The sequence below is a fragment of the Corythoichthys intestinalis genome, chromosome 7 (genome assembly GCF_030265065.1).
Source record: "Corythoichthys intestinalis isolate RoL2023-P3 chromosome 7, ASM3026506v1, whole genome shotgun sequence".
In the NCBI taxonomy this organism is placed as follows: domain Eukaryota; kingdom Metazoa; phylum Chordata; class Actinopteri; order Syngnathiformes; family Syngnathidae; genus Corythoichthys; species Corythoichthys intestinalis.
The window spans coordinates 49,268,798-49,296,376 of record NC_080401.1 but is presented as its reverse complement, the minus strand read 5'-3'; the positions used below and the strand labels follow the sequence as shown (position 1 = coordinate 49,296,376).

Genomic DNA, 27,579 nt, shown 5'->3' with positions numbered 1-27,579 from the left:
GAGCACAAAGTGTTCATTCATTTTCCATGCCGCTTTTCCTCGCGAGGGTCGCGGAGGCACTGGAGCCTATCCCAGCTAACTACGGGCAGTAGGCAGGGTACACCCTGAACTGGTTGCCGGCTGACCTTAAAACGCAGTGTCAGCAATAAAATGAACTTACAAGAATATTTATCATAATAAGTTGACAATGAGTGTTTTTTGTTTCCCATTTATTCTTGAGAGGAATTCTAAATCAGGCTGCTTAGGCAATACTTTTCGCCAAGATCGTCATCCATTGAATTATGGTACGCCCGCTTGTGTCGTGCCAATGTAGTTACTCCAGTCAAAATTTGTATCGCCTGGGCAGAGCCATATGGAGGTAGATTTGTGTCTTTATTATTAAATTTTTTAAAAAGTTGATTCAATCAAAATATATACTTTCAACCAAAAAAAAAAGTCGCTTCAATCAAAAAAAAAAAATGTGTTTGAATAAAAAAATTAATTTGAAACTCAAAAAAATGCATGTGAAAGCAGTTTTTCTTAGATTTTTTTTTTTTTTAATTGAAGTTGTTTTTTTATTGAAGCAACTTTTTTGATTGAGGTAATGTTGATTTGTGTTTGGGCCAAATTTTGGCTAGGACATTTTTGTCTTTATTATTCAATCAAAAAATAAGTTGCTTCAAAAACAAAATATTATCAAAAAGTAAAATCAATCAAAAAACGAAAAATTTCAATCATGGAAAAAGTTTTTGAATGCGAAAAAATATTTGAGACTGAAAAATTTGCATTTGAACACTTAATTTTTCATGGAAAACCTTTTCTTTGACTGAAACAAACCTTTTGGTGTTGGGCCATATTTTGGGTGTATGTGTCGTGCCAATGTAGTTACTCGAGTCAAAAATTGTATCCCCTGGGCAGAGCCATATGGAGGTAGATTTGTGTCTTTATTATTCAATAAAAAAAAAAAAGTTGATTCAATCAAAATATATACTTTCAACCCCAAAAAAAAGTCACTTCAATCCAAAAAAAAAATGTTTGAATAAAAAAAATAAATTTGAAACTCAAAAAAAGGCATTTCAAAGCTATTTTTCTTTTGATTTTTTTTTTTAATTGAAGTCCTTTTTTTTTTTTTTTGATCGAAGCAACTCTTTTAATTGAGGTCATGTTGATTTGTGTTTGGGCCAAATTTTGGCTAGGACATTTTTGTCTTATTGTCTTGTTTGTCTTTGTCTTGTATTATTCATTCATTCAATCAAAAAATAAGTTGCTTCAAAAACAAAATGTTTTCAAAAAGTAAATTCACTTCAATCAAAAAAAGAAAAAATTCAATGATGGAAAAAGTTTTTGAATGTGAAAAAATATTTGAGACTGAAAAATTTGCATTTGAACACTTCATTTTTCATGGAAAACATTTTCTTCGACTGAAACAAACCTTTTTGTGTTTGGGCCATATTATGGATGGGACATTTGCGTCTAAATCCCCCCAAAAGGTTGCTTCAATCAAAAAATATATATTTTCAATCAAAGAAAAAACTCATTTAAAAAATAAATTGCCCTCCCCCCCATTTTTTAATTTATTTTTTAAATGCAAAGCAAATGACCGTCTAAGTTGCTAGTCACATGATCTGTTCGAAAAACAATTTTTAACCCATTATAAAAAATTTTTTTTTTTTTTGTTCATTTCATTCATTTTTGTTGCAGTTTTATTGCTTTACAACTTTTATACAGTGGGGAGAACAAGTATTTGATACACTGCCAATGGGTTTTCTCATAGGCAGTGTATCAAATACTTGTTCTCCCCACTGTATATATATATAGGAAAGTCAATTACATGTAATGACACTTTTCGGCCACCAGGGTGAACCATACTTTAGTTGTTTTTTTGTTTTTTACTCCGGTTGCAGCGTTTGAATGGTTTTCTCAACATAAATCACCACAAGCACGCGTACAAGTTTCCCAACTTTATAAAAAGATTCTCTTTGTAGTAATCGAGACAAGAATGTACCCATCCCCCACAAATAAACATCATAATAATAGTCAAATGATACAATTAGACAAGGCTCTGAAAATAAAACCTTTTAAATCTCTGACCAGCAATTTAAAAAAAAAAGGACCACAATTTGCAACTGCAACATTGACAATAAATTACATGAGTCAGGGAAATCGGTGATTTCAATTCATCTGCTTAGGCTAACATCCCATTATTTACATCCACTGTTAACGACTCTTAGTAATAACTTCTATGTAATAACTTCTCAGTGTTTCAAAGTAGAGTAGATTGGACCAATGGTTGCCGAGTAACAATGCTCCTCAAAATAGCCACACAAGGGGCAAAGATTGTTTTTGTTTTTTTTCTTGGAGAAGCATCGTCTGTTGAAATGGATTGGACGTCTATCGCTGTCCATGGCCGACGATGAATTACGGCCTACTCCACAATTCAAGTTTTCACGAACAACTCTTGCAGTAACAAGCCGAGTTTGATATTGGCGCAACGCATCCTGACAAAAGACTGGCCTTCAAAATAAAAGCATTTCCGATTTGTTTATTTCACTAGTTTTTCTATCAACACGGGGGATTATTTAGTCGTCATAATTTAAACTAAAGTATTCAAACTGTGTTAATAAACGGTGTGCTTTTATTTTGAAGGTTAGATTTTCGACAGGATGAGCGTCACGTAATTGTTTGGGTTTTTTCTGTACAAAAAACAAGCCCTTTTGACTGAATTATACGGAAATTAAAGATCTACTATAAATTATTTTGTATTTGGTAATTAGAAGTCTAACACAGTCAGCAAACGTCACGTGAAGACTTTATCTCTACAGACGAACAATTATGCAAAAAAATTCTCATTCCCCCCACCTGAGGCACTTTGGGTGTAACCAGCAATTGTGCTTGACCTTTTTTAGACTTGTATCCAATTCCTAAAGAGCTTTCTTTTTCTTTCCCTAGCCTCCTTTTGGTCCGACGTCCATCTCACGCCCTGCTGGGGTTGGGCGCCGCCTTGCCTTCGTAGCCGTAGAGGAATGTAGCGACAATGACGAGTACGGCTCCCAGGAAGAAGACGCTAAGGTCGAAAGAATCAGTTAAAAAAAATGAGATTGGAATTCACTAATCAACACGTATTTTTCCAGTAATCTTACAAAAAAAGTCAAAATAGTTAGATTGCATATCTTTACATTACGTAATACGTATGAACGCAGTCCAGCTAATTGAGCTAAATTACCTACCACGTACTTTATGTAGCGCTTCGCCGCATACGTCAAAATGAACAATATTGAGAGCATCTTGTGAGCCTGTATTTTAGAAATGGTTTCACGAATAAGGAAATCCATAATCCTGTTGCACATCTACATTAAAGTATGATCAATACAAAGTTTTATACCAATACCCTGTAGGCGCTCACAATTTATTTGTTCATTTTATCGGAGACAGTTCAGAACTACGTAATGTACGTAACAGCTAAGTTAGCCAAATTAGCCGTACTGCATCTATACATATTGCATAAAACAGGTAATATAACGATTTTAAATTGTAATATTAAGACTTTTTCCTGTAATATTATGAATTTAATATTCTCTTTATTCTTGCAATATTTCGAGATTAATCTCAGAATGCTACGTTTATTCTCGTAACACTGCAACATTAATCTCAAAATACTACCACATTAATACCGTAATTGTATGATTTTTTACCCCAAAATAATACTACATTAATATCATAATACTACAACATATTACCTCGTAATACGAAATTAATCTTGAAACACATTAATCTCGTTATACTGCGATTTTTTACCCTGTAATACAAAAATATTAATCTAACCTAATACTAGAACCTTTACCCTGTTATACTACATTAATCTCAAAATACTACGTTAAATATTTTAATCTTTTTCTCTTTTAATACTAAAACATTAATATTGTAATTAGGGCTGTCAAACGATTAAAATTTTTAATCGAGTTAATTACAGCTTAAAAATTAATTAATCGTAATTAATCGCAATTAATCGCAATTCAAACCATCTCTAAAATATGCCATATTTTTATGTAAATTATTGTTGGAATGGAAAGATAAGACACACGACGGATATATACAATCAACATACTGTACATAAGTACTGTATTTGTTTATTGTAACAATAAATCCACAAATGGCATTAACATTCTTTCTGTTAAAGTGATCCAAGGATAGAAAGACTTGTAGTTCTTAAACGATAAATGTAATAGTTACAAGTTATAGTAATTTTATATTAAAACTCTCTTAAAACCCTCTTCATGTTTTCGTTTTAATAAAATTTGTAAAATTTTCAATCAAAAGTAGAATTAATATAATAATAAGAAGAATAAAAATAACAATAATAAAAATAGAGTGACCAAAGTCTAAGTTTTACGTGTATTTTGCATAGCTATTTTGATATGGAATGCCAGTACATTTTGCATTGTTGTTTAACTGTGTGTCAGAATAGGGCCTCATTACCATAGACTGAAGTGCTTTTCTTTTTGGGAACATTATTTTTTTGGGGAGAGATAGGAATATTATTTTTGTTGTGCTTTCACTAAACGATACTTACAGTGGGGAGAACAAGTATTCGATACACTGCCAGTGGGTTTTCCCATTGGCAGTGTATCAAATACTTGTTCTCCCCACTGTATGATTGTTGTGAAGGAGTTGCCAATAAACGGCGCGGTCCAAACAACGCCTGTGTCCACTCGCCTCTACTGTATAACATATATCTGTACATATCTTACCCAAAATACAACAAGAGACACATAATTGCCACTAAAAGAAAGAAAACTTACCGAAATATGAGTGGAGCACAAATAGCAATGTGCATTGGCATTGTGAATACAGCATAAACGTCTCACAACTACTAATTCTCCCACGTTCAGAAGAAATAACATGAGTATGGAACGGCGCTGCCCCCAAGCGGCCGGTGGCATTCTCTTCACTCTTAATGTCCATAAACGGCCTCATTGTAATCTTTTTGAGGCAATATGCGAGATGGTCATTCACCCAAGCGCCAGCAGAGGGTGGCAGAACTCCATAACAACAAGTGAGCGTTTTTGTGTACTGTCATTTAAATCTGTCTGAGCGTGACATCTGCGTTAATTGCGTCAAATATTTTAACGTGATTAATTTAAAAAATTAACGCCCGTTAACGCGATAGACAGCCCTAATTGTAATCCTAAAACATTAATCTCATAATACTACGACATTAATCTCAAAATACTACAGTACATTAGTCTTGTAGATTAATCTCATAATACTACGACCTTTTACCCTGTAATACTACAACATTAATATCGTAATATTACGACATTAATCTCATAAACCGACATTAATCTTGAAATACATTAATCTCAAAATACTACATCTCGTAATATTACGACATCACTCTCGTAGATTAATGTCATAATACTATGACATTAATCTCGTAATACTATGACTTTTTACCCTGTAATACTACAATGTTAATCTCATAATACTACGACATTAATCTCAAAATACTATCGGTACATTGATCTCGTAATATTACGACATTCGTCTCGTAGATTAATCTCGTAATACTACGGTTTTTTACCCTGTAATACTACAACATTTATCTCGTAATACGACAATAATCTCAAAATACTACATTAATCTCGTATTACTACGACATTAGTCTTATAATATTACATTAGTCTCGTAGATACTAATACTATGACATTCATTTCCTAATATCACACAATTAATCTCATGATATCATGACATTAATTTCGTAATATCATGACTTTTTCTCATGATATAATGACTTTAACTCGTAATATTTCGATTTAAAATTTGTATTCTTATATCTTTTGTCTCATAATATTACGACATATAATATTTTGACTTTAATCTGGTAATAAAGGTTACGATGTACCCAATTTCCATGATTTTGACTTTACCACGCCGGCTCTCGTTCACCATTTTGTCTTTTTTTTTTTTTAAGTCGTGTAACAGTGTCTCGTCCCCCATTTTCCGTTTTATTTTACTTCATCAAAATACTTTAAATATTAAAATACTTTATTACTATTAAAACGACGCATACTGTAACACATGTTTTTAGATAGTTATTTTGAGATTTAAGGGGTATTAAGGGTACTTAAAGGGTTAATTCCCATTTATGCGGAAATTACATCGCCAGCGTAGGGACGGAAATCGTTCGTAACCTGGGGACTGACTACCTGTACTATGACATTCTCGTAGTCCTATTTGTGGTTCGGGTTGCGTTATGCATCCACTAGATGAAGCTGCGCTAAAGGGAATGTCATTCCATGACTAGCCAATATTGATCAAAATAAAGGTGCGCTTTTTATTGCGGAAAATACGGTAATGCCTAAAATATCGGAAAACTTAGGCAGAATTTCACACAAATAAAAATTGAAACAATTTAGGACCTACCAAAAAGAAATCAATGCTTTTTCAAGACTGTTAATCAAGATTAGTAAACTTAACATTTTTTCAAGCCCTCGAAGAAACACTGCATTCTTACCCAGTGGGGTCGAAATCCTGCAGCCAAAAGTAGGAAATGAGTGTGGAGACGATGATGGAAAGCGACGTCGCGAAACCTTTCAGGATATTGTCGGCGTACTTGATGACCGCTGCGACGACTAGACCCCCCAGCGCCTGAAAAATATAGCGTATGTGGACGGCTTGGACGCAAACCAGGTATTTCTGTCCAGACGGTGATTCTGACCTGTAATGTAACCACGGCGCAGGTGACCTTGTTGTACCCCTGGAACATTCCCGACTCAAACACTTTATCTCCATCGACGCTGAGCATCCCGAAAAATCCGAACAACAGGCAGAACATCCCTAAAACGCACATAGGGTTGAGTGTAACGGCACGGCGAACACGGGTGAGCTTGCACCGACCCAGCTGGATGTTGCGGATCCAGACGCTTTGTTTGCTCTCCTTCAGGATCTTCTCAAAGTAGACGCCGGCGAAGCCGCTGGAGCAGCACGCCACCAGGACGGCCATCACGCCCACAAATTGGGAACCGGTCGAGACGGACGCTTTTTCCGGCACCACCGAGGATTCAGTCGGCCACTGTAAAATAGATAGATTACGTTAAACAGCTTGTGGGTCACCTTCCTGTTGATTTAGCGTCATTCCTGGGTCAAGGGAATATCATCCTTTCCCATATTTACCGGTTCACTGTTTGTATTACTCTAACACACGCAATATAAAATGAATAGCATTTAAATCATAGTTTAACCCTTTAAGGTCTGGGCCTATTTTGTCTGATTTTGCATGCCTTTGAAGTTGCCTTTATATTTCAAAGAAAGAATTGTTTACGATGGCCTGGTGTGGTCCCTTTTTTTGTGACACCTTGAACTTCATGTCCAAACTGTTGTTTCCTTCACTGACCACTTATAAATCATCCTTTTGGGCCCAAAAATACCAAAAATTCCAAAATCGTTTTGTCAAAATTTTTAATATTGATGTCCAATTGACAACCAAACATGCATAACAAACCGTTTTGAAACTTTGTAATATTTATTCAACATGTTAGGATGAACATTCAACCAAAAAAATTTAGAACAAATAGTCTTATATTTGACAATTCAACATAAACAACAGGTATAGCCATAGGCGTTTTTTGCCTTTATACATGCTCTAGTCAAAACAGGTTATATACAGCAGACCAAACAGTGAAGAACAGTGAAAAAATATACCATCTAACACAAAAAGTGTTTAGAGGCCATCTCTTTATGAGTTTAGGTATTGCGGCCCATCACCTGATGAAAACTATGTACACGCAATCAAGCTTCTTGAACACACATTTATATACACAAATTGAGAAGACTGATTGTGGGGAAAAAAATATATATATATAACATTGGGGGGAAAAGTATTTTCAAAAATATTTACAATAAACAAGTTAAATTTTTTTCAGGCATGCCACTCCGAAAAGCAGTTTCGTCCTGGAATTAGACACAGGGCTACATCACACAGCCCACACTTCCATGGGGTGTCGGTCCTCTTTCACTTTACTTTCATTGTCACTATAAGTGTACATGAAAAAAAAGTCAGTATTTATGAAAATAATAAAGTATAAAATAAAAATATAGACAGCAATAAATAATAATGGAAATCTATATGTATGACAATAGAAAGAATACCATAGCTGAATATGTGCTACATCCCTACTCTTCATATAGAAAGAAGAACACCACAAATTATAAATTCCTGCCTGGGATACACACAGTGCACGTACGACTTTGATCTGATATGCACATTTTATTATTATATACACAAACACACACTTATATTGCATCAAAATTAACTTTGTCTTGCAATATCAAAAGAAACTTTCAAAAGAAACTTTTTCAGCTTAAAAAAAAAAAAGTGAGTTGGCTTACCTCTGCTCGTCGATGGCGTCACCCACGTGTTCAAATCCGTCACTATCTTCACTCGAGGACTCTTCCGAAGAAGACGATGATGACGAATTTAGACCATCCTCTTCCTCAAGTTGATCAAAAAGCACAATTGCTTGCGCTAAATTTAGTTTTCCGTTCATTCTCAGAGTCACACAAAGTCGCTCGCTCGACCCAAACGGCCGTCGCTCGCCACCTCGCTGCTTCAGAACACTCCTCCCTCTCGTTCGGTGGAACCTCGCACGACAGTCATATTTATTAAAAAAAAAAAAAAAAAAAAACGCATTTTGTGCTTCCACTGTGACTTCGAAAGGGTTCGTTTGATTTGTGTTTTTTTCATGGAGCTTCCGTTTTGAAAAAGGACAAGAAATGATGGAAATATAGACATAAACAAATGATCCATGCAGCGTTTTAATGTTTTTTTGAGAGGACAATAAAACTATAAAACTTAAATGACAATATCTCACGTTTTAGTTGGTCGATTGACTTCAAATAATAACGAGAGTAAACCGCAACTTCCGCACTTTAAAACGAGACCAACCAACGGCATGTGGGCGACGTAATTAAAACGTGAGGGCGCTTCAAAGACGACGTGCGCTGAGGACGCGCCGGCGCGTCCTTCGACTCTCAAGGGTTAAAAAAGCATGTAGAATATATTACAGTACAAGGGGTTAAGACTAGGGCTGTCAAATTTATCGCGTTAATGGGCGCTAATTAATTTTTTAAATTAATCACGTTAAAATATTTTACGCAATTAACGCATGCACGGAATGACTCGCTCACGCATCGCCTCAAACAGATTACAATGACGCCGTTTATACACATGGAGGGTGAAGAGAATGCCACTGGCCGCTTGGGAGCATCGCCGTTCCATACTAATGTTATTCCTTCTAATAGTGGGAGAATTAGTAGTTGTGAGACGTTTATGCTGTTGCATTGTGCTATTTGTGCTCCACACATATTTCTGTAATTTTACTTTTTTTTTAGTGGCAATTATGTGTCTCTTGTTGTATTTTGGGTAAGATATGTACAGAGATATATATGTTATAAAGGTGAGTGGACACAGGCGTTCATTGGACCGCGCCGTTTATTGGCATAAGCTTCGGCAACTCCTTCACAACAAACATAAGTATCATTTAGTGAAAGCACAACCAAAACAATATTGCTGTCTCTCAAAAAAAAATAATGTTCACAAAAAGAAAAGCACTTCAATCTGTAGTAATGACGCCCTATTCTCACACAGTCAAACAACAATGCAAAGTGAACTGGCATTCCCAATCAAAAAGCTATGCAAAATACACATAAAACTTACTCAGACTTTGGTCACTCTATTCTTATTATTGTTATTTTTATTCTTATTAACTCTACTTTTGAATTAAAATTTTACAAATTTTATTAAAACGAAAACATACAGAGGGTTTTTAATATAAAATTCCTATAACATGTAACTATAACATTTATCTTTTAAAAACTAAAAGTCTTTCTATCCGTGGATCCCTTTAACAGAAAGAATGTTAATAACGTTAATGCCATCTTGTGGATTTATTGTTATAATAAACAAATACAGTACTTATGTAAATGGTAAATGGTGTTGTACAGTGTGTTGCATGTATATATCCGTCTTGTGTCTTATCTTTCCATTCCAACAATAATTTACAGAGATGGTTTGAATTGCGATTAATTATGATTAATTAATTTTAAAGCTGTGATTAACTCGATTAAAAATTTTAATCGTTCGACAGCCCTAGTTAAGACTAAGGTGAACGAGAGGAGTTTGGCCTTTTGGCCAGTTTGTCCGGATTTCCGCCCCCCCGGGTCGATGGAATTGCGCTAGCGCGGTTCAATCTGTCCGAAAGCTCGAATTCCTTCACCGGTAACTTCCTATTCACTTTCAATAACTTCCGGTTGATTTTGGGGCATTTTCGGGTCACTTCCTGTTGATTAAGGGTCATTCCTGGATCATTTGTTGATTCTGGGGCATTCACGGGTTACTTCCTATTTAAGTTGAATCACTTCTTGTTGATTTTGAGGCATTCCTGTGCCACTTTCTATTAATTTTGGGCTCACTACTTCAGGGCCTTTACAGGTCGCTTCATGATTTTGAGTCAATCCGTTTTTGTTTTTCGTTCATTCGCTGCCAGCCCTCCCAGTTCAAATGGATTGGATGTCGGCAATCGCAACCAATGGCAGCTAATGAGTTAAGGAGGAATTAAAATGGACAGTCGTCATCTCAGTTCCCTTTGGCTGCATTTTATTGTTTCAAAGAGAATAAGGCTTTGTCGTTTACTATTGTGCCATCATTCTGGGTAAAAAAAAACCCCAAAAAGAATAAAGGTTGACTTTCTACCTGCACAAGAGCCACCCCGGCCATGAGGATAAGCAATGAGAGCCACTGGTAGACGCCCAGCCGACGCCCCAGCATGGACACGGAGAACAGAGCCGTGGTGAGGATCTTGAGCTGATACGTCAGCTAAAAGCAAACAACAAAGTGAGCGTAGCAAACAAACCAGGGCGACACCCTCGACATAGCACCTGGTAGGTAGCGGCGTCCAGGTTGGACAGGGCCACGTAAAGCAGGTTGTTCTGCAGTGTGTAGATGGCCGAGGGGATGACCAGCTTCAGAGTCTCCAGCGGCTTGTTGGCGATCTCCTGCCGAAGGATGCTGTTGAACGCTCGCACGCTGTAACCTGATGTTCCGTTCAGAGATACAATACACCTTTATCAAGGCTGTCAAATTTATCGCGTTAACGGGCGGTAATTAATTTTTTAAATGAATCACATTCAAATATTTAATGCATTTAACGCATGCGCGGACTGACCCACTCATGCATTGCCGCAAACAGACTACAATGGCGCCTGTTTATGTATATTGAGAGCTAAGAGGCAGAGACGAGCGAGTGGAGTGGACACAGGCATTCATTGGGGCCGCACTATTTATTTGCATAAGTTTTGGCATCTCTTCCACAACAATTATAACTATTTAGGCGAGCGAGTTGGGGAAGAATAACAGGAGATTATCTTTTTCTTATCACCCTGTATTGAACACAGCGCAGAGAAGATATACCATTTGCAGCCACCACTGACAGTCATGGTTGCCCAACTTCCCATCATGCATTTGGGTGGAACAGTTAAGTCGCTACAGTATCATTTACTGAAAGCACAACAAAAATGATATTCTTAGCTCTCAAAAAAATAATGTTCACAAAAAGAAAAGCGCTCAATGCAAAGAGAACTGGCAGAAATTGTTATAGTGATCTTTGTGTTCGGCAATTGTTGCCACCACGTACACCTTAGGAATGTACCCTTTAAAAGAGACTAAGAAAACCATTTTGAGTCGCTACTCACACCAGCTGTGATAACACATAACATTTTTGCCACACACATAGCCACAACAAAATGTTCTCACAACAAATAGATGCTAGAATGTCAGGGACAATGACAAAGCCATAACCTTGTACGCTCTGAAACTCAGACCACTAATCTTGTGCACAAGAGCTGCTTGACTGGACGCTGAGTTATTGTAAACCCAGATTGTTGACTGTGTTATTGTAAAGTTTGTGGCCATGTGATGTATGTAACTGTACCATGTGTGATTGTGCGCCTTTAGCTGTATGGGTGGGGGGACGGGAAAATGATAAGCTTATGCTTCCTCCCGTCTGCCTTTGTCTTTTTTCTTCGGTTCTTTCTTCCTTCGGGCAAATCATATCACATTTTGTAATTGTCAATGATACCAAAGATGATGACAATAAATATTTCATTCAATCCCAATCAAAATAGCTATGGAAAATAATACTCTACTCAAACATTTTGTTTAGCTCAACAAATACACTAGATCACAATATTTGCTCACAATATACAAACTATCAGAGGTCTCGTATGTTGTGAAGTCAACACTCATTTGAACGTAAGGTACAATGAACCCGGAAACTACGGCATCAGTCGAGGGGCAAAACGCGCTAGAAAAACTTGGCTAGATCTTTAATTAATTTAAAACTCACCCTTGACACCTTGTTGTGTATTTCAATCACGACCTTCCACAATGGCGAGCTATTAGTTTATTTTTTAATTGAAAATTTTACAAATTGTATTAAAACGAAAACATACAGAGGGGGTTTAATATAAAACTAGCCCTACAAGCAGGACTCAACGGGCCCTCGGGAGTCCTGTGTCGATTTCGTCAGTTTCTTTTCAGTGATTTTTTTTGGGGGGTCATTTGTTTTTTTTCCCTTCCAGGAGGAGTCGGTCTCGTAAAAAAGGCCATTTCCTGTTCCCAGCAGGGGGCGCCAGACCTAATGGGTGTATTTCAATGAAGTCGAGTTCAGGCTGGGATATCACGTACATGCCAAATATGAAAAAGATTGAACGTTGTATGGGGGCGTTATTAGTCATTTTCTGAATTTGGTGTTTTGTCAAAAAAATGTCCGACTTTGGCACCCCATCGACTTTGGCACGATGAAAAATACACCGTATCTTTTTTACTCCTACAGATGAAGAAGCAGAGTGTGAAGCAACAGCCTTAATGAGTCAAAGCAGTTCTTCACTGCTGTCATCAGATGAACCAATTTATTCCTAATATATTTCACTGAAAAGTGCATAGTATTTTTTTCTCCCACAGAAGTAGTTTTATCCCTAATATATTTAATTGAAAAGTATATAGTATTTTTTTTCTCCCACAGAAGAAGTAGCAGAGTGTGAACCCTAAGCCCTAACCCTAAAAAAAATAAAAAATAAAAATGCCCCGCACAGGTCAGGCCCGTGAATAAAAACTCACCATTTTGATATGTGCAAATTTTGGTGAGTTTTCGAGCATGTTCAGAACTTCAAATTTGCCATTTTGATTTACCCTAAAGAAACCCTAACCCTAAACCCTAACCCTAATCCCCAAATAAACCCGACTTTGGTACACCGCCCAGGTCAGGCCCATGAATGAAAACTCACCATTTTGATAACTTAACACCTCATATGTCTCATGAGGAGTCTCACCAATTTTGAGGAGGATCCAAATAACTGTCTTGGTGCAATGGTCTCGAACATGCACCCTGGTTTTCGACAAAAATGGCATGCTTTTCAATATTCAATCCAAATTAGCCGATTTCCTGTTGGGTTTGGAATATGGGTGCAAGAGACTTTTTGAAGCATTCTTGCACAAGGTATCGACTCCCCAAATTTCATCGCTTTACGTTGAAAAAAACCTAAATGGAGAGGCCTTTTTTTAAAATTCCAGGGGGCGCCACTGAGCCATTTTAAAACATTTTTTCACAACATTGCCAAATTATCGAAATTGTCCCAAATCCGCATGTTTGTGAAAATTTTGGTGAGTTTTTGAGCATGTTAATACCTCCAAATGGTGTTGGTGTTATGGTGTTATACTTATATAGCGCTTTTCCACCTTTCAAGGCGCTCAAAGCGCTTTACACTACATCGCCATCTACCTACTGGTGACGCAGCACCAGGAGCAATGGGGGGTTCAGTATCTTGCTCAAGGATACTTAGGCGAATTCCTCAGGGCAGAGAACTGAACCCACAACCTCTGGGTTGTGGGACAACTACTCTACCACTGAGCCACGCCATCCCAAATGGGCCATTTTCATTTGCCATGAAAAACGAGTAATACTAGCCCTGCAAGCAGGACTCAACGGACCCTCGGGAGTCCTGTGTTGATTTCACCAATTTCTTTTTGGTGATTTTTTTGGGGGTCATTAGGTTTTTTTCCCTTCGAGGAGGAGTCGGTCTCGTAAAACAGGCCATTTCCTGTTCCCAGCAGGGGGCGCCAGGCCTAATGGGTGATATTTCAATGAAGTCGAGTTCAGGCTGGGATACATTACATACATGCCAAATATGAAAAAGATTGAACGTTGTATGTGGGAGTTATTAGTCATTTTCTGAATTTGGTGTTTTGTCAAAAAAATGTCCAACTTTGGCACCCCATCGACTTTGGCACGATGAAAAATACATCGTATCTTTTTTCTCCTACAGATGAAGTAGCAGAGTGTGAAGCAACAGCCTTATTAAGTCAAAGCAGTTCTTCACTGCTGTCATCAGATGAACCAATTTATTCCTAATATATTTCATTGAAAAGTGCATAGTATTTTTTTCTCCCACAGAAGAAGTAGCCCGCACAGGTCAGGCCCGTGAATAAAAACTCACCATTTTGATATGAGCAAATTTTGGTGAGTTTTCGATAGAGATGCACGATAATATCGGTCACCGATAATTATCGGCCGATAATGGCAATTATGACGTCACACCAGTGACGTGCGGTCAGGGGAGGCAGGTGAGGCAGAGCCTCACCTGTCATCATGACAAAAAAATAATTATAGCATCAAATTTATATTAATATTTGTCCATTGCTCTTAATGTATGACTCATTTCAAACATTTTTTTATAGTCAAAATCGCTGAATTTGCCCATTTCCTGTTCAAATAACGAAATGAAACGAGAGGTGCGGCAGCAACTAGTAAAGCCTCACCTCTGATTGCGCAATCCATAACAAACTGGGTTGATACATGGAATTGGAGCATGCTGGTTGCCGTACATCTGCATGTCGCCATTATAATGTTTCCAGATACGTTTATTTGACCTGATTTTCCACAGTCTGGCTAATGTCTTTAACCCTTAAAGTTTAATGTTTGTTAGCGACGTATTTAGTTTTGCTGATGGGAAATAAAACCGCAGTGAAAAGGCACAGGTTGCGGCAGATAGTACGCTGCCGCACAGAAAGGGGGCGAACGTGAGCCAACAGGTAATGGCACCAGGCGAATCAAGTGCACTGCGGCGAGCCGTTTTGTATTGTTTACTACGTCGACATCGGACTCCCAAAATGGAAGAGGATTATATATCCAAACTTTAAAAATTCTCAAAACTGGACTTTCAGTCAAAAGTGGACCTGATTAACAGAGGAAGACCAACGCCGGAGCTAAAAGGTTTGCTTCAAACTACGGGACAGTCTAAGATAACTCGCTCTTTTCAAACGGAGTGGGACACCCGAAAAGACTGGCTGTGTGGCTGTCCTTCGAAAAACTGCCTTTACTGCTTCCCATGCCTTTTGTTCTCAACTTGTGCCAATGTCTGGACTAACACGGGATATTGTGACATGAAAAATTTACCACGAAGTCTCAGCAAACATGAGAGATCGTACACTCACATTCAAAGCCAGACTGCTTTAAAATTTTTTGGAAGCTCAAGGATCGATTTGGCTTTGAACGAACAGCGGCGGCTCAACGTTAGCACCCACAATGCTAGGGTAAAGGAGAACCGCGAGATTTTGAAAGACCTCATTAATGCAACCTGCTTCTTAGCTAAGCAGGAGTTAGCATTTCGTGGTAACGATGAGAGGGCAAGCTCTACTAATCGTGGCAATTATGTCGAACTTTTATACGCTTTTGCTGAGAAAGATGAGAGGTTAGCTAGACATTTGGACACATCCACTGTGTTTTCTGGCTTGTCAAATAGAATACAGAACGATCTAATTGAAGCAATCGGTGATGTGATACAGTCGGAATAGGACCGATTCAGGACAACTTTCCTCCCTGGCGATCATCTCCATTGAGGCGGAGAGACTTTTAAAACTAAAGGAAAATAAGGAGGACTTTTACAACAAAGTAACTGAGGTTTTTGTGGCGAAGGGCAGGCGCATGGACTTCATCTACAAATAAAGGTAAGACCACAGTTTTCATTTTAATCTTAATATTTTAAAACTAAATTTTGGCCTTAAATAAAATATACTTTTTCTTTTCATGCTTTTTGTTGAGCAATCTGTATTAAATTGATTTAAGTATCAGATTCAAGTTTTAAAAACAACTGAATATTTCACAAAAGGTCAAAATTGAAATCTGTGGTTTTGTACACCACTCTGTACTCATTTATGTTGTATGAACTAAAGACTTGCGATGGAAATTCCAACACATGGAGAGTGTAGCGCAAATGCACGTTATTTTCTACCTTTACGTATCTGTAATATGTACCGTGTGTGTGTGTTTTGTGAAGAATGCTGATGAGATATGAAATAACCAGTAGTTAATTGAATAAGCTATCCTTTTTGGTTATATATTTGTAAATCTGACACTTAAGGAGTCAGTGCCTCACCAACCACGAACCTCACCGCACGTCACTGCGTCACACAGATAATCCAGATAAAACGAAATTCAACCGATAATGCAGTCCGATAATTATATACTTGATTTAGCCTCCAAATGTGCGCAATCAACAGGTTTGTCCAATTCTGCTAGTTTTAGGGAGGTGTTTTTGCAGTGTAGTCATGTGGTATATGTTAGGAATGGCTTACTTTTAAAGGCATTTTTGTGCAACTTGGGTGTTTACTCTCAAAATAATTGTTGCCAAAAGCTTACCATTACACAACGTCATTGCCATTGTTTAGTTGTTGGAATTTACTACATGTTCACATTTGATGTGGAAAAAAATGGCACTAAATTACATTTTTGCACAGTAACATTTGATCTTTGTATACTTTAAAATTTTACATACATATTTGAATAGAATTATCGGTGTGACATTATCGGTTATCGGGTGGAAGGGGCAGGAAATTATCGGTTATCGATATCGGTTGAAAAATGTATTATCGTGCATCACTAGTTTTCGAGCATGTTCAGAACTTCAAATTGGCCATTTTCATTTGCCCTAAAGAAACCCTAACCCTAAACCCTAACCCTAATCCCCAAATAAACCCGATTTTGGTACTCCGCCCAGGTCAGGCCCGTGAATGAAAACTCACCATTTTGATAAATTAACATCTCATATGTCTCATTAGGAGTCCTGTTGGGTTTGGAATATGGGTGCAAGAGACTTTTTGAAGCATTCTTGCACAAGGTATTGACTCCCCAAATTTCATCGTTCTACGTTGAAAAAACCTAAATGGAAAAGCCTTTTTAAAAAATTCCAGGGGGCGCCACTGAGCCATTTTTTGACATTTTTTCACAACATTGCCATATTATCGAACTTTTCGCGAATCCACATGTTTGTGCAAATTTTGGTAAGTTTTTGAGCAATAATAATCCTTTGCAGAACAATAGGGCCTTCGCACCTGTTGGTGCACGTGCCCTAATTACTATTACTTGTACTCACATTTATCTTTTAAGAATTACAAGTCTTTTTATCCGTGGATCCCTTTCACAGAAAGAATGTTAATAATGTTAATGCCATCTTGTGGATTTATTGTTATAATAAAAAAATACAGTACTTATGTACCGTATGTTGAATGTATATATCCGTCTTGTCTTATCTCATCTTTCCATTCCAACAATAATTTACAAAAAAATATGGCATATTTTAGTGATGGTTTGAATTGCAATTAATTACGATTAATTAATTTTTAAGCTGTGATTAACTCAATTAAAAATTTTAATCGTTTGGCAGCCCTAATTTAACTTATTAGATGCCATGTGTGGCTAGATACATCTGTTCCATTTTTATTGGTGATAATCAATACGGTTGAAAACTATAGTTAAGTCAGGTAGCTGTAATAAAATATTTTTGAAGGAAATAGTCATCCATTTTCTTCATTGTAACTTACGACATGCGTAAAACAACTTCGAGGTAAAGTGTGAAGTTAATGGGAAAAAAGTGTCATTTTTCTGAACAATCAATTAATCGTTTAATGAATTGTCCAATTAATCAATCATAAAAATAATCTTGTTAGTTGCAGCCCTACTTCACACAGCCGTTGGAAACAGAAATAAATTAAAACCCAAGAAAGGATGACATGTGTGTCCAGTGACTGACTGTGGTCTCGGAAGACGAGCAACATGGAGATGACGATCTTCATGACCTCGGCCACCACCACGGCCGAGGAAGCCAGGTAGCGCGGGCCCTCCGCCTGCAGGGTACGCGAGTAACGCATGATGAGCACCAGTGACGTGGTCTGGAAAACCAACACGCCCAGGGAGAAGTACTTCAACCAGGACGAGGCCATGCTAACCAGGAGCCTGAAAGGAAATAATGTATCAAGATTTGTCATTTCTGCCAACGTATGCCAATCTCAAACACTGGATGCATGACCCCCCCCCCTAAAAAAGGGTTTTTTTTCCTTAGCGTTTTAAAAAATATTGACATAAATATATACTAAGAGTGAAACGGTATTTGTATTCATCCCGTACCGCACACTAGGGGTGTAACGGTACACAAAAATCTCGGTTCGGTACGTACCTCGGTTTTGAGGACACGGTTCGGTTCATTTTCGGTACAGTAAGAAAACAAAATGCTAAATATAAAAGTGCTAGTTGTTTATTACACACTTTTGTGCTTTCAACAATAGGAACATTAGCCTATACAAAGGTAGTATTCTGCTCAAAAAGTAGCGGGTATTTAAAGATAATAATCCAACAACAATTTGCCTTTCAGACACCGCGTATTGGTCAGCTTTCTTTCTGAAAGAAAGAAGAAAAAAGAAGTCCTGTACTAAAGAAAAAAGCAATCCCAATGACAAAGATTTTAACATGTATTTTACAAATGAAATGCCTCAATGAATCTTTTTTTTTTTCTTTCTTATGAATGGTTTTCAAAAGCTTTATCGGTGGATTTTCTCAAGTTAAAGCGCCACACAGAAATTAATAAATTTAATTGTGTAAGCAGGATCTGTGTATTATTCTTATTATTCAATTACAGGTGTTTTAGCTCATTTCAATTTATTTTTATTTAAATGGGCTATTATTTATTTTTATTATGAGTTTATATTTTACAAATGTGATGTAGTATTCATTTATATTGTATATTTTTAATTGTATAACTTTAGTTCCTATGTGAATATTAGATTATATTATTATATCCTATTGTTCAATGTATACCGGCCGCGTCAGTGCTTCGGATTGACTGCGGACAATCTCCGGTGTGCCGGTGTTGTTGATGTGTGGGCGCTCCCGTCAGGGGTGACATTTCACGCGGAGCGGCTATTTTTCGGCACAACGCCGGATATTTACAGCGAAGTCCGCCAAAACATTGTTACCGACTTGGCTGCTACGAACAACCTCGCTTTGACAACGGACAGCTGAATGGAAATGATGAACACTGAGTGGCAAATTAAGAGCACTGTTCTTCAAACTCGTCCTGTTTATTATGAAAGTCGATTGTCATATGCTGGTGTTGTGCAGTAATGAGCAGACGTGACTTTAGCGGCGTTTGCTAACTTCTTTAATGTGCGCACACACTAGACATTATTAAAATAGCAAACTAGATGTGCTACGTCCATGCCATTGTCTACGTGAACCCAGAGTGATTATGGGACACGTAGTCCATATACTACATCGATGAATTATAAACTGTCATGACTGAATGGAAGTTAGGAAGGCTAAATCAATCCATACCAGTGACAATAGATAATGTTGTAAATATCATTAATTCAGTACGTGACACAGATGGATTCGGACCACAAATAGGATGTCTTGCTCATGTAGTAAACCTAGCTGCTAAGAGAGCTGTAGCAATCAACAGTGTGCCCCGCCTCACTTTACAAACAGTAAAGATTGTTCTCAGCACTTTTATACTAAATTTTTTTCAGATCAGTAAGAAGTAAGCACATAAATATTATGCACTAAAATGCATGCTTATATGATGGCAATTTAATTTTGGCAATTTAAAAAAAAAAATAAAATAAAATAAAATAAAAATTATTATTATTATTTTTTTTTTTTTCAGAGCATTAAATGTATTGAATCGGATCGAAAATTGTGTCCCCCATATCGAAAACCGTACCGAACTGTAGCTTAACTGTATCGTTGCATCCCGATGGAACACCATTGCAGATGCTATGAGGGGAAAAGTTTCATTTTTTTTTTTCTTGAAAAACACATTTTATTTATGCTGTGTTTCTGTGCGGTATTAATATTGTTGTCTTTTACTTAAAAAGAGCATATGACACGAGAAAAAAAGTCTTAAATGGCATTATTATGTGAATTAGAATCATATTTTGAGACGATTCGACTATATACAACAATTTAGCAAAGCGCAGATGACAAGAAATTAGCTTTTTAATCTGCCGGTTAGCCACGCCTACCATTATAGGGCTTTAGCGTCCCCAACAGGTGGATGACGTCAACGGTAGACTGGGCTCATCGGTTTTACTATTCAGCCCATTGAGGGGGAATTATTCAGAACGAGGAAAATGCGACGAAGAGAGCCGCAAAATGTCATTGTTTCAGTCTCTCTATTCCAATATTTTTACAGGATATTCTTTTTATCCAAGTATTTTTCCCCAATAGCTATATAAATGGCTTGAGAAGGACCAGTCAGCCCGTCGAGGGGGAACTATTCACAACGAGGAAAACGCGACGAAGAGAGCGGCAAAATGTCATTGTTTCTGTCTCTTTACTTCAATATTTTTACAGGATATTCTTTTTATCCAAGTATTTTCCCCAATTGCTAAATAAATGGCATGGTCATGACCAGTGTTGTTAATAACGGCGTTACAATATAACGGCGTTACTAACGGCGTTATTTTTTTTCAGTAGTGGGTAATCTAATTAATTACTTTTCTCATCTTGGCAACGCCGTTACCGTTACTGAGGACGGAAAGGCATGCGTTACTATGCGTTACTATGTTGGTCGAAAAGTCTGAGGGAGACGGACTCACCGAGACGACAGAGCAGAGCAGGAGTGGGGAGAGGCAAGAAAGTTGTGACGCCGAGCAGACGCAATGCTAGGTAGCTCCAATAATACATGTTGTAGCCGATAGCCTACAAACTACGCCCGCATGTTATGGTAGATATGGTAGACATGGTAGATACCACATGTACTGTATATAGATATAAATAGATGCAAAATGACAGACATGGCACTAAATGCGTTAGTAGACAGCCGCCATCTTGAAGCAGTAGACTTTTTAGGACGGCTCTGTTGTACAGAACCATCCTAGCGAACCTAAGTAACTTTTTATCTAAAATACTTCTAAATCGGCAAAATCTTGACTTGAATCCATCTTTAAATGATGAAACAATTTTAAAACTTTCATATGTCGAAAGTAGAGAGAATGGAACTAATGCAATAATGGGAGCAATTCTAGCAACTTTTAACAGTTGATCCAGGGTAAAGAGTAAATTAGGGTAAAGAATTGGGCTCGGGCCAATTGTACCAAAAACCTTCACAAAAAACTTCACATAGTGTGGCCAATGTTTTTTTTTTTTTTTTTTTTTGAGGAAAAAAAAAAAGTAATTATCACCAATTACTTTGCCAAGTAACTAATTACTCTTACATTCAGGTAATTGAGTTACTAACGCAATTACTTTTTGGGAGAAGTAATTTGTAACTATAATTAATTACTTTTTTTCAGTAAGATTAACAACACTGGTCATGACAAATAAGTCTTGTGCTGAATGGAATATGAAATAATAAAAAGGCATTTATTCAGGACGACATGGCAAAATTACTCCATAATGGTCAAAACTGTCGACTTCACCTTTGCTGTCGCACCTCCCGAACGATATTTTATGACACCTAAATCGGACATATATCATTTCCCTTCCCCAGCTTCGGAGAATGTAAACAAACCAGAAGGCGTGACAGCTAGCCGACATGCTAACCCGAACCGAGTGATGTTTCAAAGTCTTCGAAGCGGAAAATCACACATAACTATCCTGGATTATTTGACATGACGACCTGGTTGTCGATTGTGTTCGCGGATCGGCAAACCGCCCGGCGGAGAGCAATTTACAGTTCATTCCCCGGAGGAGGGTGGCTGGAGTTGTTGTGCAGCTAACGTGCTGCTGCTAATGAGCATTAGGAGAGCTTTTTACATGCCAATCAATGATCAAACGTAAGTAGTCCTTCATTTAAAGGTAGTTTGTAGTGTTTACTTTGTAATCGCTGTATTCGTATTTGACATAATACAAAACAAGATGTTTACTCACTTCCTCGTAAGTCCAATGGTCCCACAGTAAATATCCACGGTGAATGGGAACCTTTTGAAACTCCAAAAAGGCGCATACGCCTCTCCCTCATACGGAATGATTTTTCTGCAGCCGTTTGGCTGGCGTGATGCGAAAAGTAAACGTATTAATCCGCAAAATCAGCTGAATCCTTCGTCCTTACACACAACAGTACACTGTAGCGTGAAGAGGACGTCTTCTACCGTACACGTCACAGCGCCCTCGTCCTCAATGCAAGCCGGAAGTCACTCATTTTCATGGCGCGGGATTCAAAAAACTAAATAAAAATAGCGATCGCTTCCACACACATCCAAGCGGCCCATATCATTCAGGGGCATAAAGTACCGCGTGTATTATGAAATAAACATGCTTTTTCGTGTCACAGGCACTTTAAGAGACATGGTCTATTGTTTTTAGTTGTGATTTCTTAAAAAGTATTTTTGAATTTAAGAGTCAATATTTATCGCGTTTAAATGGGTGTACTTGATCTATTAATATATACTGTATTCTCACTGTGTTATTGTAAATTGGTTTGAAAAAAAGAATTGGGGGTGCGCAATAATATCGCATATCGCAATAATTTATGAGATAAATTATCGCAGACTAAAATCTGTTATCGCGACAGGCCTAGTAGGAGGGTTTTTTATTGAACACGGGGCCGTGTTGGTTATTATTATAGCAGAGAAGACAGTAGTAAATCAACAAAGACAAGTCAACTGTGCCCCGATCTACTACTCAAGAGATCTGATGGACTCAAAAAGTGGGTTACGATTGCATATTAGTTTGAAAATCGACCGGATCCACCGTATATTTACACGAGTGACTTCCGGTCTGCCCGATCCGAGCTACTGTTAATAGTATTGACGCAGGAGGGTCGCGTCTCGCGTCAAATAATAAACTCTGCCGTTCTTTTCGTGTGCGTCGCGTTGAGCCGCTTCGGGGGCGCGTCTTACACCGGGCCGCACTGCAACTGGTGTGCATTGGCTGATTGACTTTAACGCCCGCGTTTCACTGCGTTGTCGCGGCGGCCACGTTGTCGCGCCGTTGATGTTTCTGGGTTATACTGTCCTACCGTGTTGGTCCTCATTATAGTAGAAAAGACGGATTAAATATAATCTACACAAAGAAACTGTAACCCGATCGACTCACAGCCTCGAAAAGTAAGGGTTACATTACGTCAGAAACTCGTTCGGTACGCCTCCGTTCCGAACTGAGCACCACGTACCGAAACGGTTCAATACAAATAAATGTACTGTTACACCCTTAACACTAAAAGTCCCAGAGAATTCTGGTACTCCTCATAGTTCCAAGCAATGCCCGATACGTTTTACCTCCTGGGAAAATCCAGAGGTGGCCAAATGACCCAAATGCTTTTGAGGCAAGTCGTTGTCCGACAGACAAAAAAAACGTTCATATGGAAATGCATCTACTAGAAATACATTGTGTTGGTATGCGGCCCAAACGGAAGGGAACTCACCACAGTTGAACTACTCATCTGATAGTTTGCGTCAGTTCAAGTCACACTACATTTATTCATTTACATGTATTTATGGAGTTTTACCATTTTCACACAGTTTTTAACTCACTTCACCTACACTACACACAAAAACAGAAAAAAATGGCCCCAATATACACATTGTTTTGAAATATGGCGTTTTAGAACTGCAACTTGAGAGTAAAGCAGGAAGTGTGTCTATAGTTTGGAAGGACTGAATCAGGGGCATGGAGCATGAATTGTGGCCATTGTGTCTGAAGTTAGTCCAAGAAAAATGTGTGAAAACTTTGAGGAAAAACAGTAACAGGCTGAGTTTGTGTCGTGAGAAGGGGGATATATTAGGACAATATTATGAGTATTTGTCTTGGGAAAGGCCGAGTCTGCCTCTGCTGGGTTTTCTAGTGTTAAAGAGCATACGACAGGAGAAAAAAAAAAGTCTTAAATGGCCTTATTATGTGAATTAGAATCATATTTTGAGATGATTCGACCATATACAACAATTTAGCAAAGCGCAGATGACGAGAAATTAGTCTTTTAATCTGCCGGTTAGCCACTCCTACCATAATAGGGCTTTAGCATCCCCAACAGGTGGATGAGGTAGACTGGGCTCATCGGTTTTACTATTCAGCCCATTGAGGGGGAATTATTCAGAACGAGGAAAACGCGACGAAGAGAAGCACAAAATGTCATTGTTTCAGTCTCTCTACTCCAATATTTTTACAGGATATTCTTTTTATCCAAGTATTTTCCCCAACAGCTATATAAATGGCTTGAGAAGGACCAGTCAGCCCGTCGAGGGGGAACTATTCACAACGAGGAAAACGCGACGAAGAGAGCTGCAAAATGTCATTGTTTCTGTCTCTTTACTTCAATATTTTTACAGGATATTCTTTTTATCCAAGTATTTTGCCCGATTGTTAAATAAATGGCATGGTCATGACAAATAACAGCCTTGTGCTAAATGGATTATGAAATAATACAAATGCATTTATTCAGGACGACATGGCAAAATTACTCCATAATGGTCAAAACTGTCGACTTCACCTTTACTGTCGCACATCCCAATGATATTTTATGACACCTAAATCGGACATATGTAATTTCCCTTCCCCGGCTTCGGAGAATGTAAACAAACCAAAAGGTGTGACAGCTAGCCGACATGCTAACCCGAACCGAGTGATGTTTCAAAGTCTTCGAAGCGGAAAATCACACATAACTAGCCCGGATTATTTGACATGACGACTGGGTTGTTGACTGTCTTTGCGGATTGGCAAACCGCCCGGCAGAGAGCAATTTACAGTTCGTTCCCCGGAGGAGGGTGGCTACAGTTGTTGTGCAGCTCACGTGCTGCTAATGTGCATGAGGAGAGCTTTTTACATGTCTATCAATGATCAAACGTAAGTAGTCCTTTATTTAAAGAAAGTTTGTAGTGTTTACTTTGTAATAGCTGTATTAATATTTGACATAATACTAAACAAGATGTTTACTCACTTCCTCGTAAGTCCAATGGTCCCACTGTAGTCGGGCTTGTTTTGGCCAATATCCACGGTGAATGGGAACCTTTTGAAACTCCAAAAAGGCGCATACGCCTCTCCCTCATACAGAATTATTTTTCTGCAGCCGTTTGGCTGGCATGATGCGAAAAATAAACGTATTAATCCGCAAAATCAGCTGAATCCTTCGTCCTCATACACAACAGTACGCTGCATAGTGAAGAGGGTGCCTTCTACCGTACACGTCACAGCGCCCTCCTCCTCAATGCAAGACCGAAGCCGGAAGTCACTCATTTTCATGGCGCGGGATTCAAAAAAACTAAATAAATACAGCGATCGCTTCCACACACATCCAAGCGGTCCATATCATTCAGGAGCATAAAATACCGCGTGTATTATGAAATAAACATGCTTTTTCGTGTCACATGCACTTTAATGTTTACCATAAATGTCAAAATCACTGCTGTCAGTTCCATAGAAAACCATGACAATATAGTAAAAAATGAATAAATAATAATAGAATATTTCAATGTGAAAAAACAAGGTTTTTTTTTTAAGTTTGAAAGATTCAAGAAAAAAAACTTTCAATTCTTTTTGTTCAATCATTTCTATTGATCAGATTACAATACTTTTGGCATTGATTTGGCCCCATAAGCAAATAGTTAAAACTTTCACTCTCAAATGCTATGACTAAAAACAGTCGTTTTTGGTTTTTTAACCTATTGTTTAAAAAACCTTACCGAATCGTGACTTGAGTGTACCGTTACACCCCTAATATATACGATATATAATTGTTTAGCATAGGGTTACCATTGGTTTTTATGTTAATTAAAAACGGTCAGTGCAAAAAAAAAAAAATAGGCCGTTTGGACAGCCCTAAAATAGACAAAGTTGTACATACCTTAAGTGCGATTTTTGTACCGTTTTGAAGACATAAAAGGGGAAAAGTGTTTAGTTGCTGACTTCTCGTCCGCCCTGACAAAGTGTCAAATCAAAGCAGCACCAAAATGCGTCTTTCTTTCTTTGGCCCCTTCACATCCTGTCGTCCGTCCACCGTACCCGGACAGCCGCTAACATCCGCATTATACACATGATGACGCTCCGAGCACCATTAAATAGCATTTTAATTTAAATAAACATGGCCAAGACAGAAAAATACTCTGGTCGACTTGCTATCCCGTTAAATTAAATTTAAAAAAAGGAAAAATAGACTACTTCCGTGTGGATTTCTTCCTCGTTATGTCTGCGGTGGAAACGATGTTGTCGTTAGCGATAGGCTGACATCTAAAGGCTGGTTAGCGAACTGCATGACACAAATTGAGTTGCAACTTTTATATTTGCTTTGTAATCAAGATTTTAAAAAAAATATATATAATTATTGATACAATGCTAATTAAAACTAAATAAATGAAATTTATTTATGAAAAATAAAATAAAAACAAATACACACTGGTGACTCAGAAGTTTTTTTTTTTAGTTTTTAAAAAAATAGTATTTAAGTAATTGCGTGCTATCGTTGTAGAATGCTCATATTTCAGTGCCATTGACGGCGATGGACGTCCAGTCCATTTTGAATCGCCTCCCAGTCGAAATGGATTGGACATCTAACGCCGTCAAAGGCAGCCAGCCAATGAGATCAATGAGTAAGGGTTCAAAAATAAATAAATAAATTAATTAATTAATTTATTAAAAAAAAAAATAATGCAATTAAGGGATACATTTTTGAGAAATAAATAAATATGTAAAAAATAAATTCATTAAAACAATTTTAAAACACATAGAGATAAGAAAACATGTATTTATTCTCTACAGGTTAAAAACAATTTTAATTCATGCAAGAAATTGATACATTTTAAAGAAATATATTTTGACAAAATACAATAAAAATAGATTCAAAATTCTAAAATACATAATGAACGAGTTTTTATTTAGTTTGAATTGAAATGGCATATTTTAAATATGAAAGTCATATATTTGCACAAGTATGACATCTAATCTTTTGTAAATTTAAAATCCGCAAGGCACTTATTTTAATACCATAAACTTTTAAACGCACGCAATATAATAATAATAATAATAATAAAAAAAAAAAAAGGATTTCATTATCATTTTACACAAAACTCCAAAAATGGGCCAGACAAAAGTATTGGCACCCTTTGAAAAATCATGTGATGCTTCTCTAATTTGTGTAATTAACAGTCTGTGCCACATAACAGGTGGTGGCAATAACTAAATCACACTTGCAGCCAGTTAAAATGGATTAAAGTTGACTCAACCTCTGTCTTGTGTTCCTTGTGTGTACCACATTGAGCATGGAGAGAAGAAAAAAGACCAAAGA

At 37.5% G+C, this 27,579-nt stretch overlaps 1 protein-coding gene across 2 annotated transcripts; it reads right to left on the bottom strand.

Moving 5' to 3' along the window:
- Positions 1-1,843: 1,843 nt before the first annotated feature.
- slc35a3a (solute carrier family 35 member A3a) lies at positions 1,844-26,469 on the bottom strand. 2 transcript variants are annotated; one of them, XM_057842043.1, is made up of 8 exons: positions 26,143-26,469; positions 18,121-18,323; positions 10,915-11,069; positions 10,730-10,852; positions 6,877-7,051; positions 6,698-6,816; positions 6,494-6,627; positions 1,846-3,043 (listed from the first exon to the last, which is right to left on the bottom strand). In XM_057842043.1, exons 2-8 carry the CDS (start codon positions 18,308-18,310, stop codon positions 2,953-2,955), a joined length of 987 nt encoding a protein of 328 aa, XP_057698026.1. In that variant the 5' UTR covers positions 18,311-18,323; positions 26,143-26,469; the 3' UTR covers positions 1,846-2,952. The 2 variants fall into 2 exon arrangements, with proteins under 2 accessions (XP_057698027.1, XP_057698026.1); XM_057842044.1 differs by lacking the exon at positions 26,143-26,469 and having other exon boundaries at positions 1,844-3,043; positions 18,121-18,317.
- Positions 26,470-27,579: the final 1,110 nt, after the last annotated feature.

Bases quoted from the DNA above. Each gene is read 5' to 3' on its own strand.
- slc35a3a (XM_057842043.1), bottom strand. From the start codon at position 18,310: ATGGCCTCGTCCTGGTTGAAGTACTTCTCCCTGGGCGTGTTGGTTTTC. The intron at 6,628-6,697 runs GTCAGAATCACC...TATATTTTTCAG, and splicing joins GCGCCGTGGTTACATTACAG to GCGCTGGGGGGTCTAGTCGT. The intron at 3,044-6,493 runs GTAAGAATGCAG...TTTCGACCTTAG, and splicing joins CAGGATTTCGACCCCACTGG to CGTCTTCTTCCTGGGAGCCG.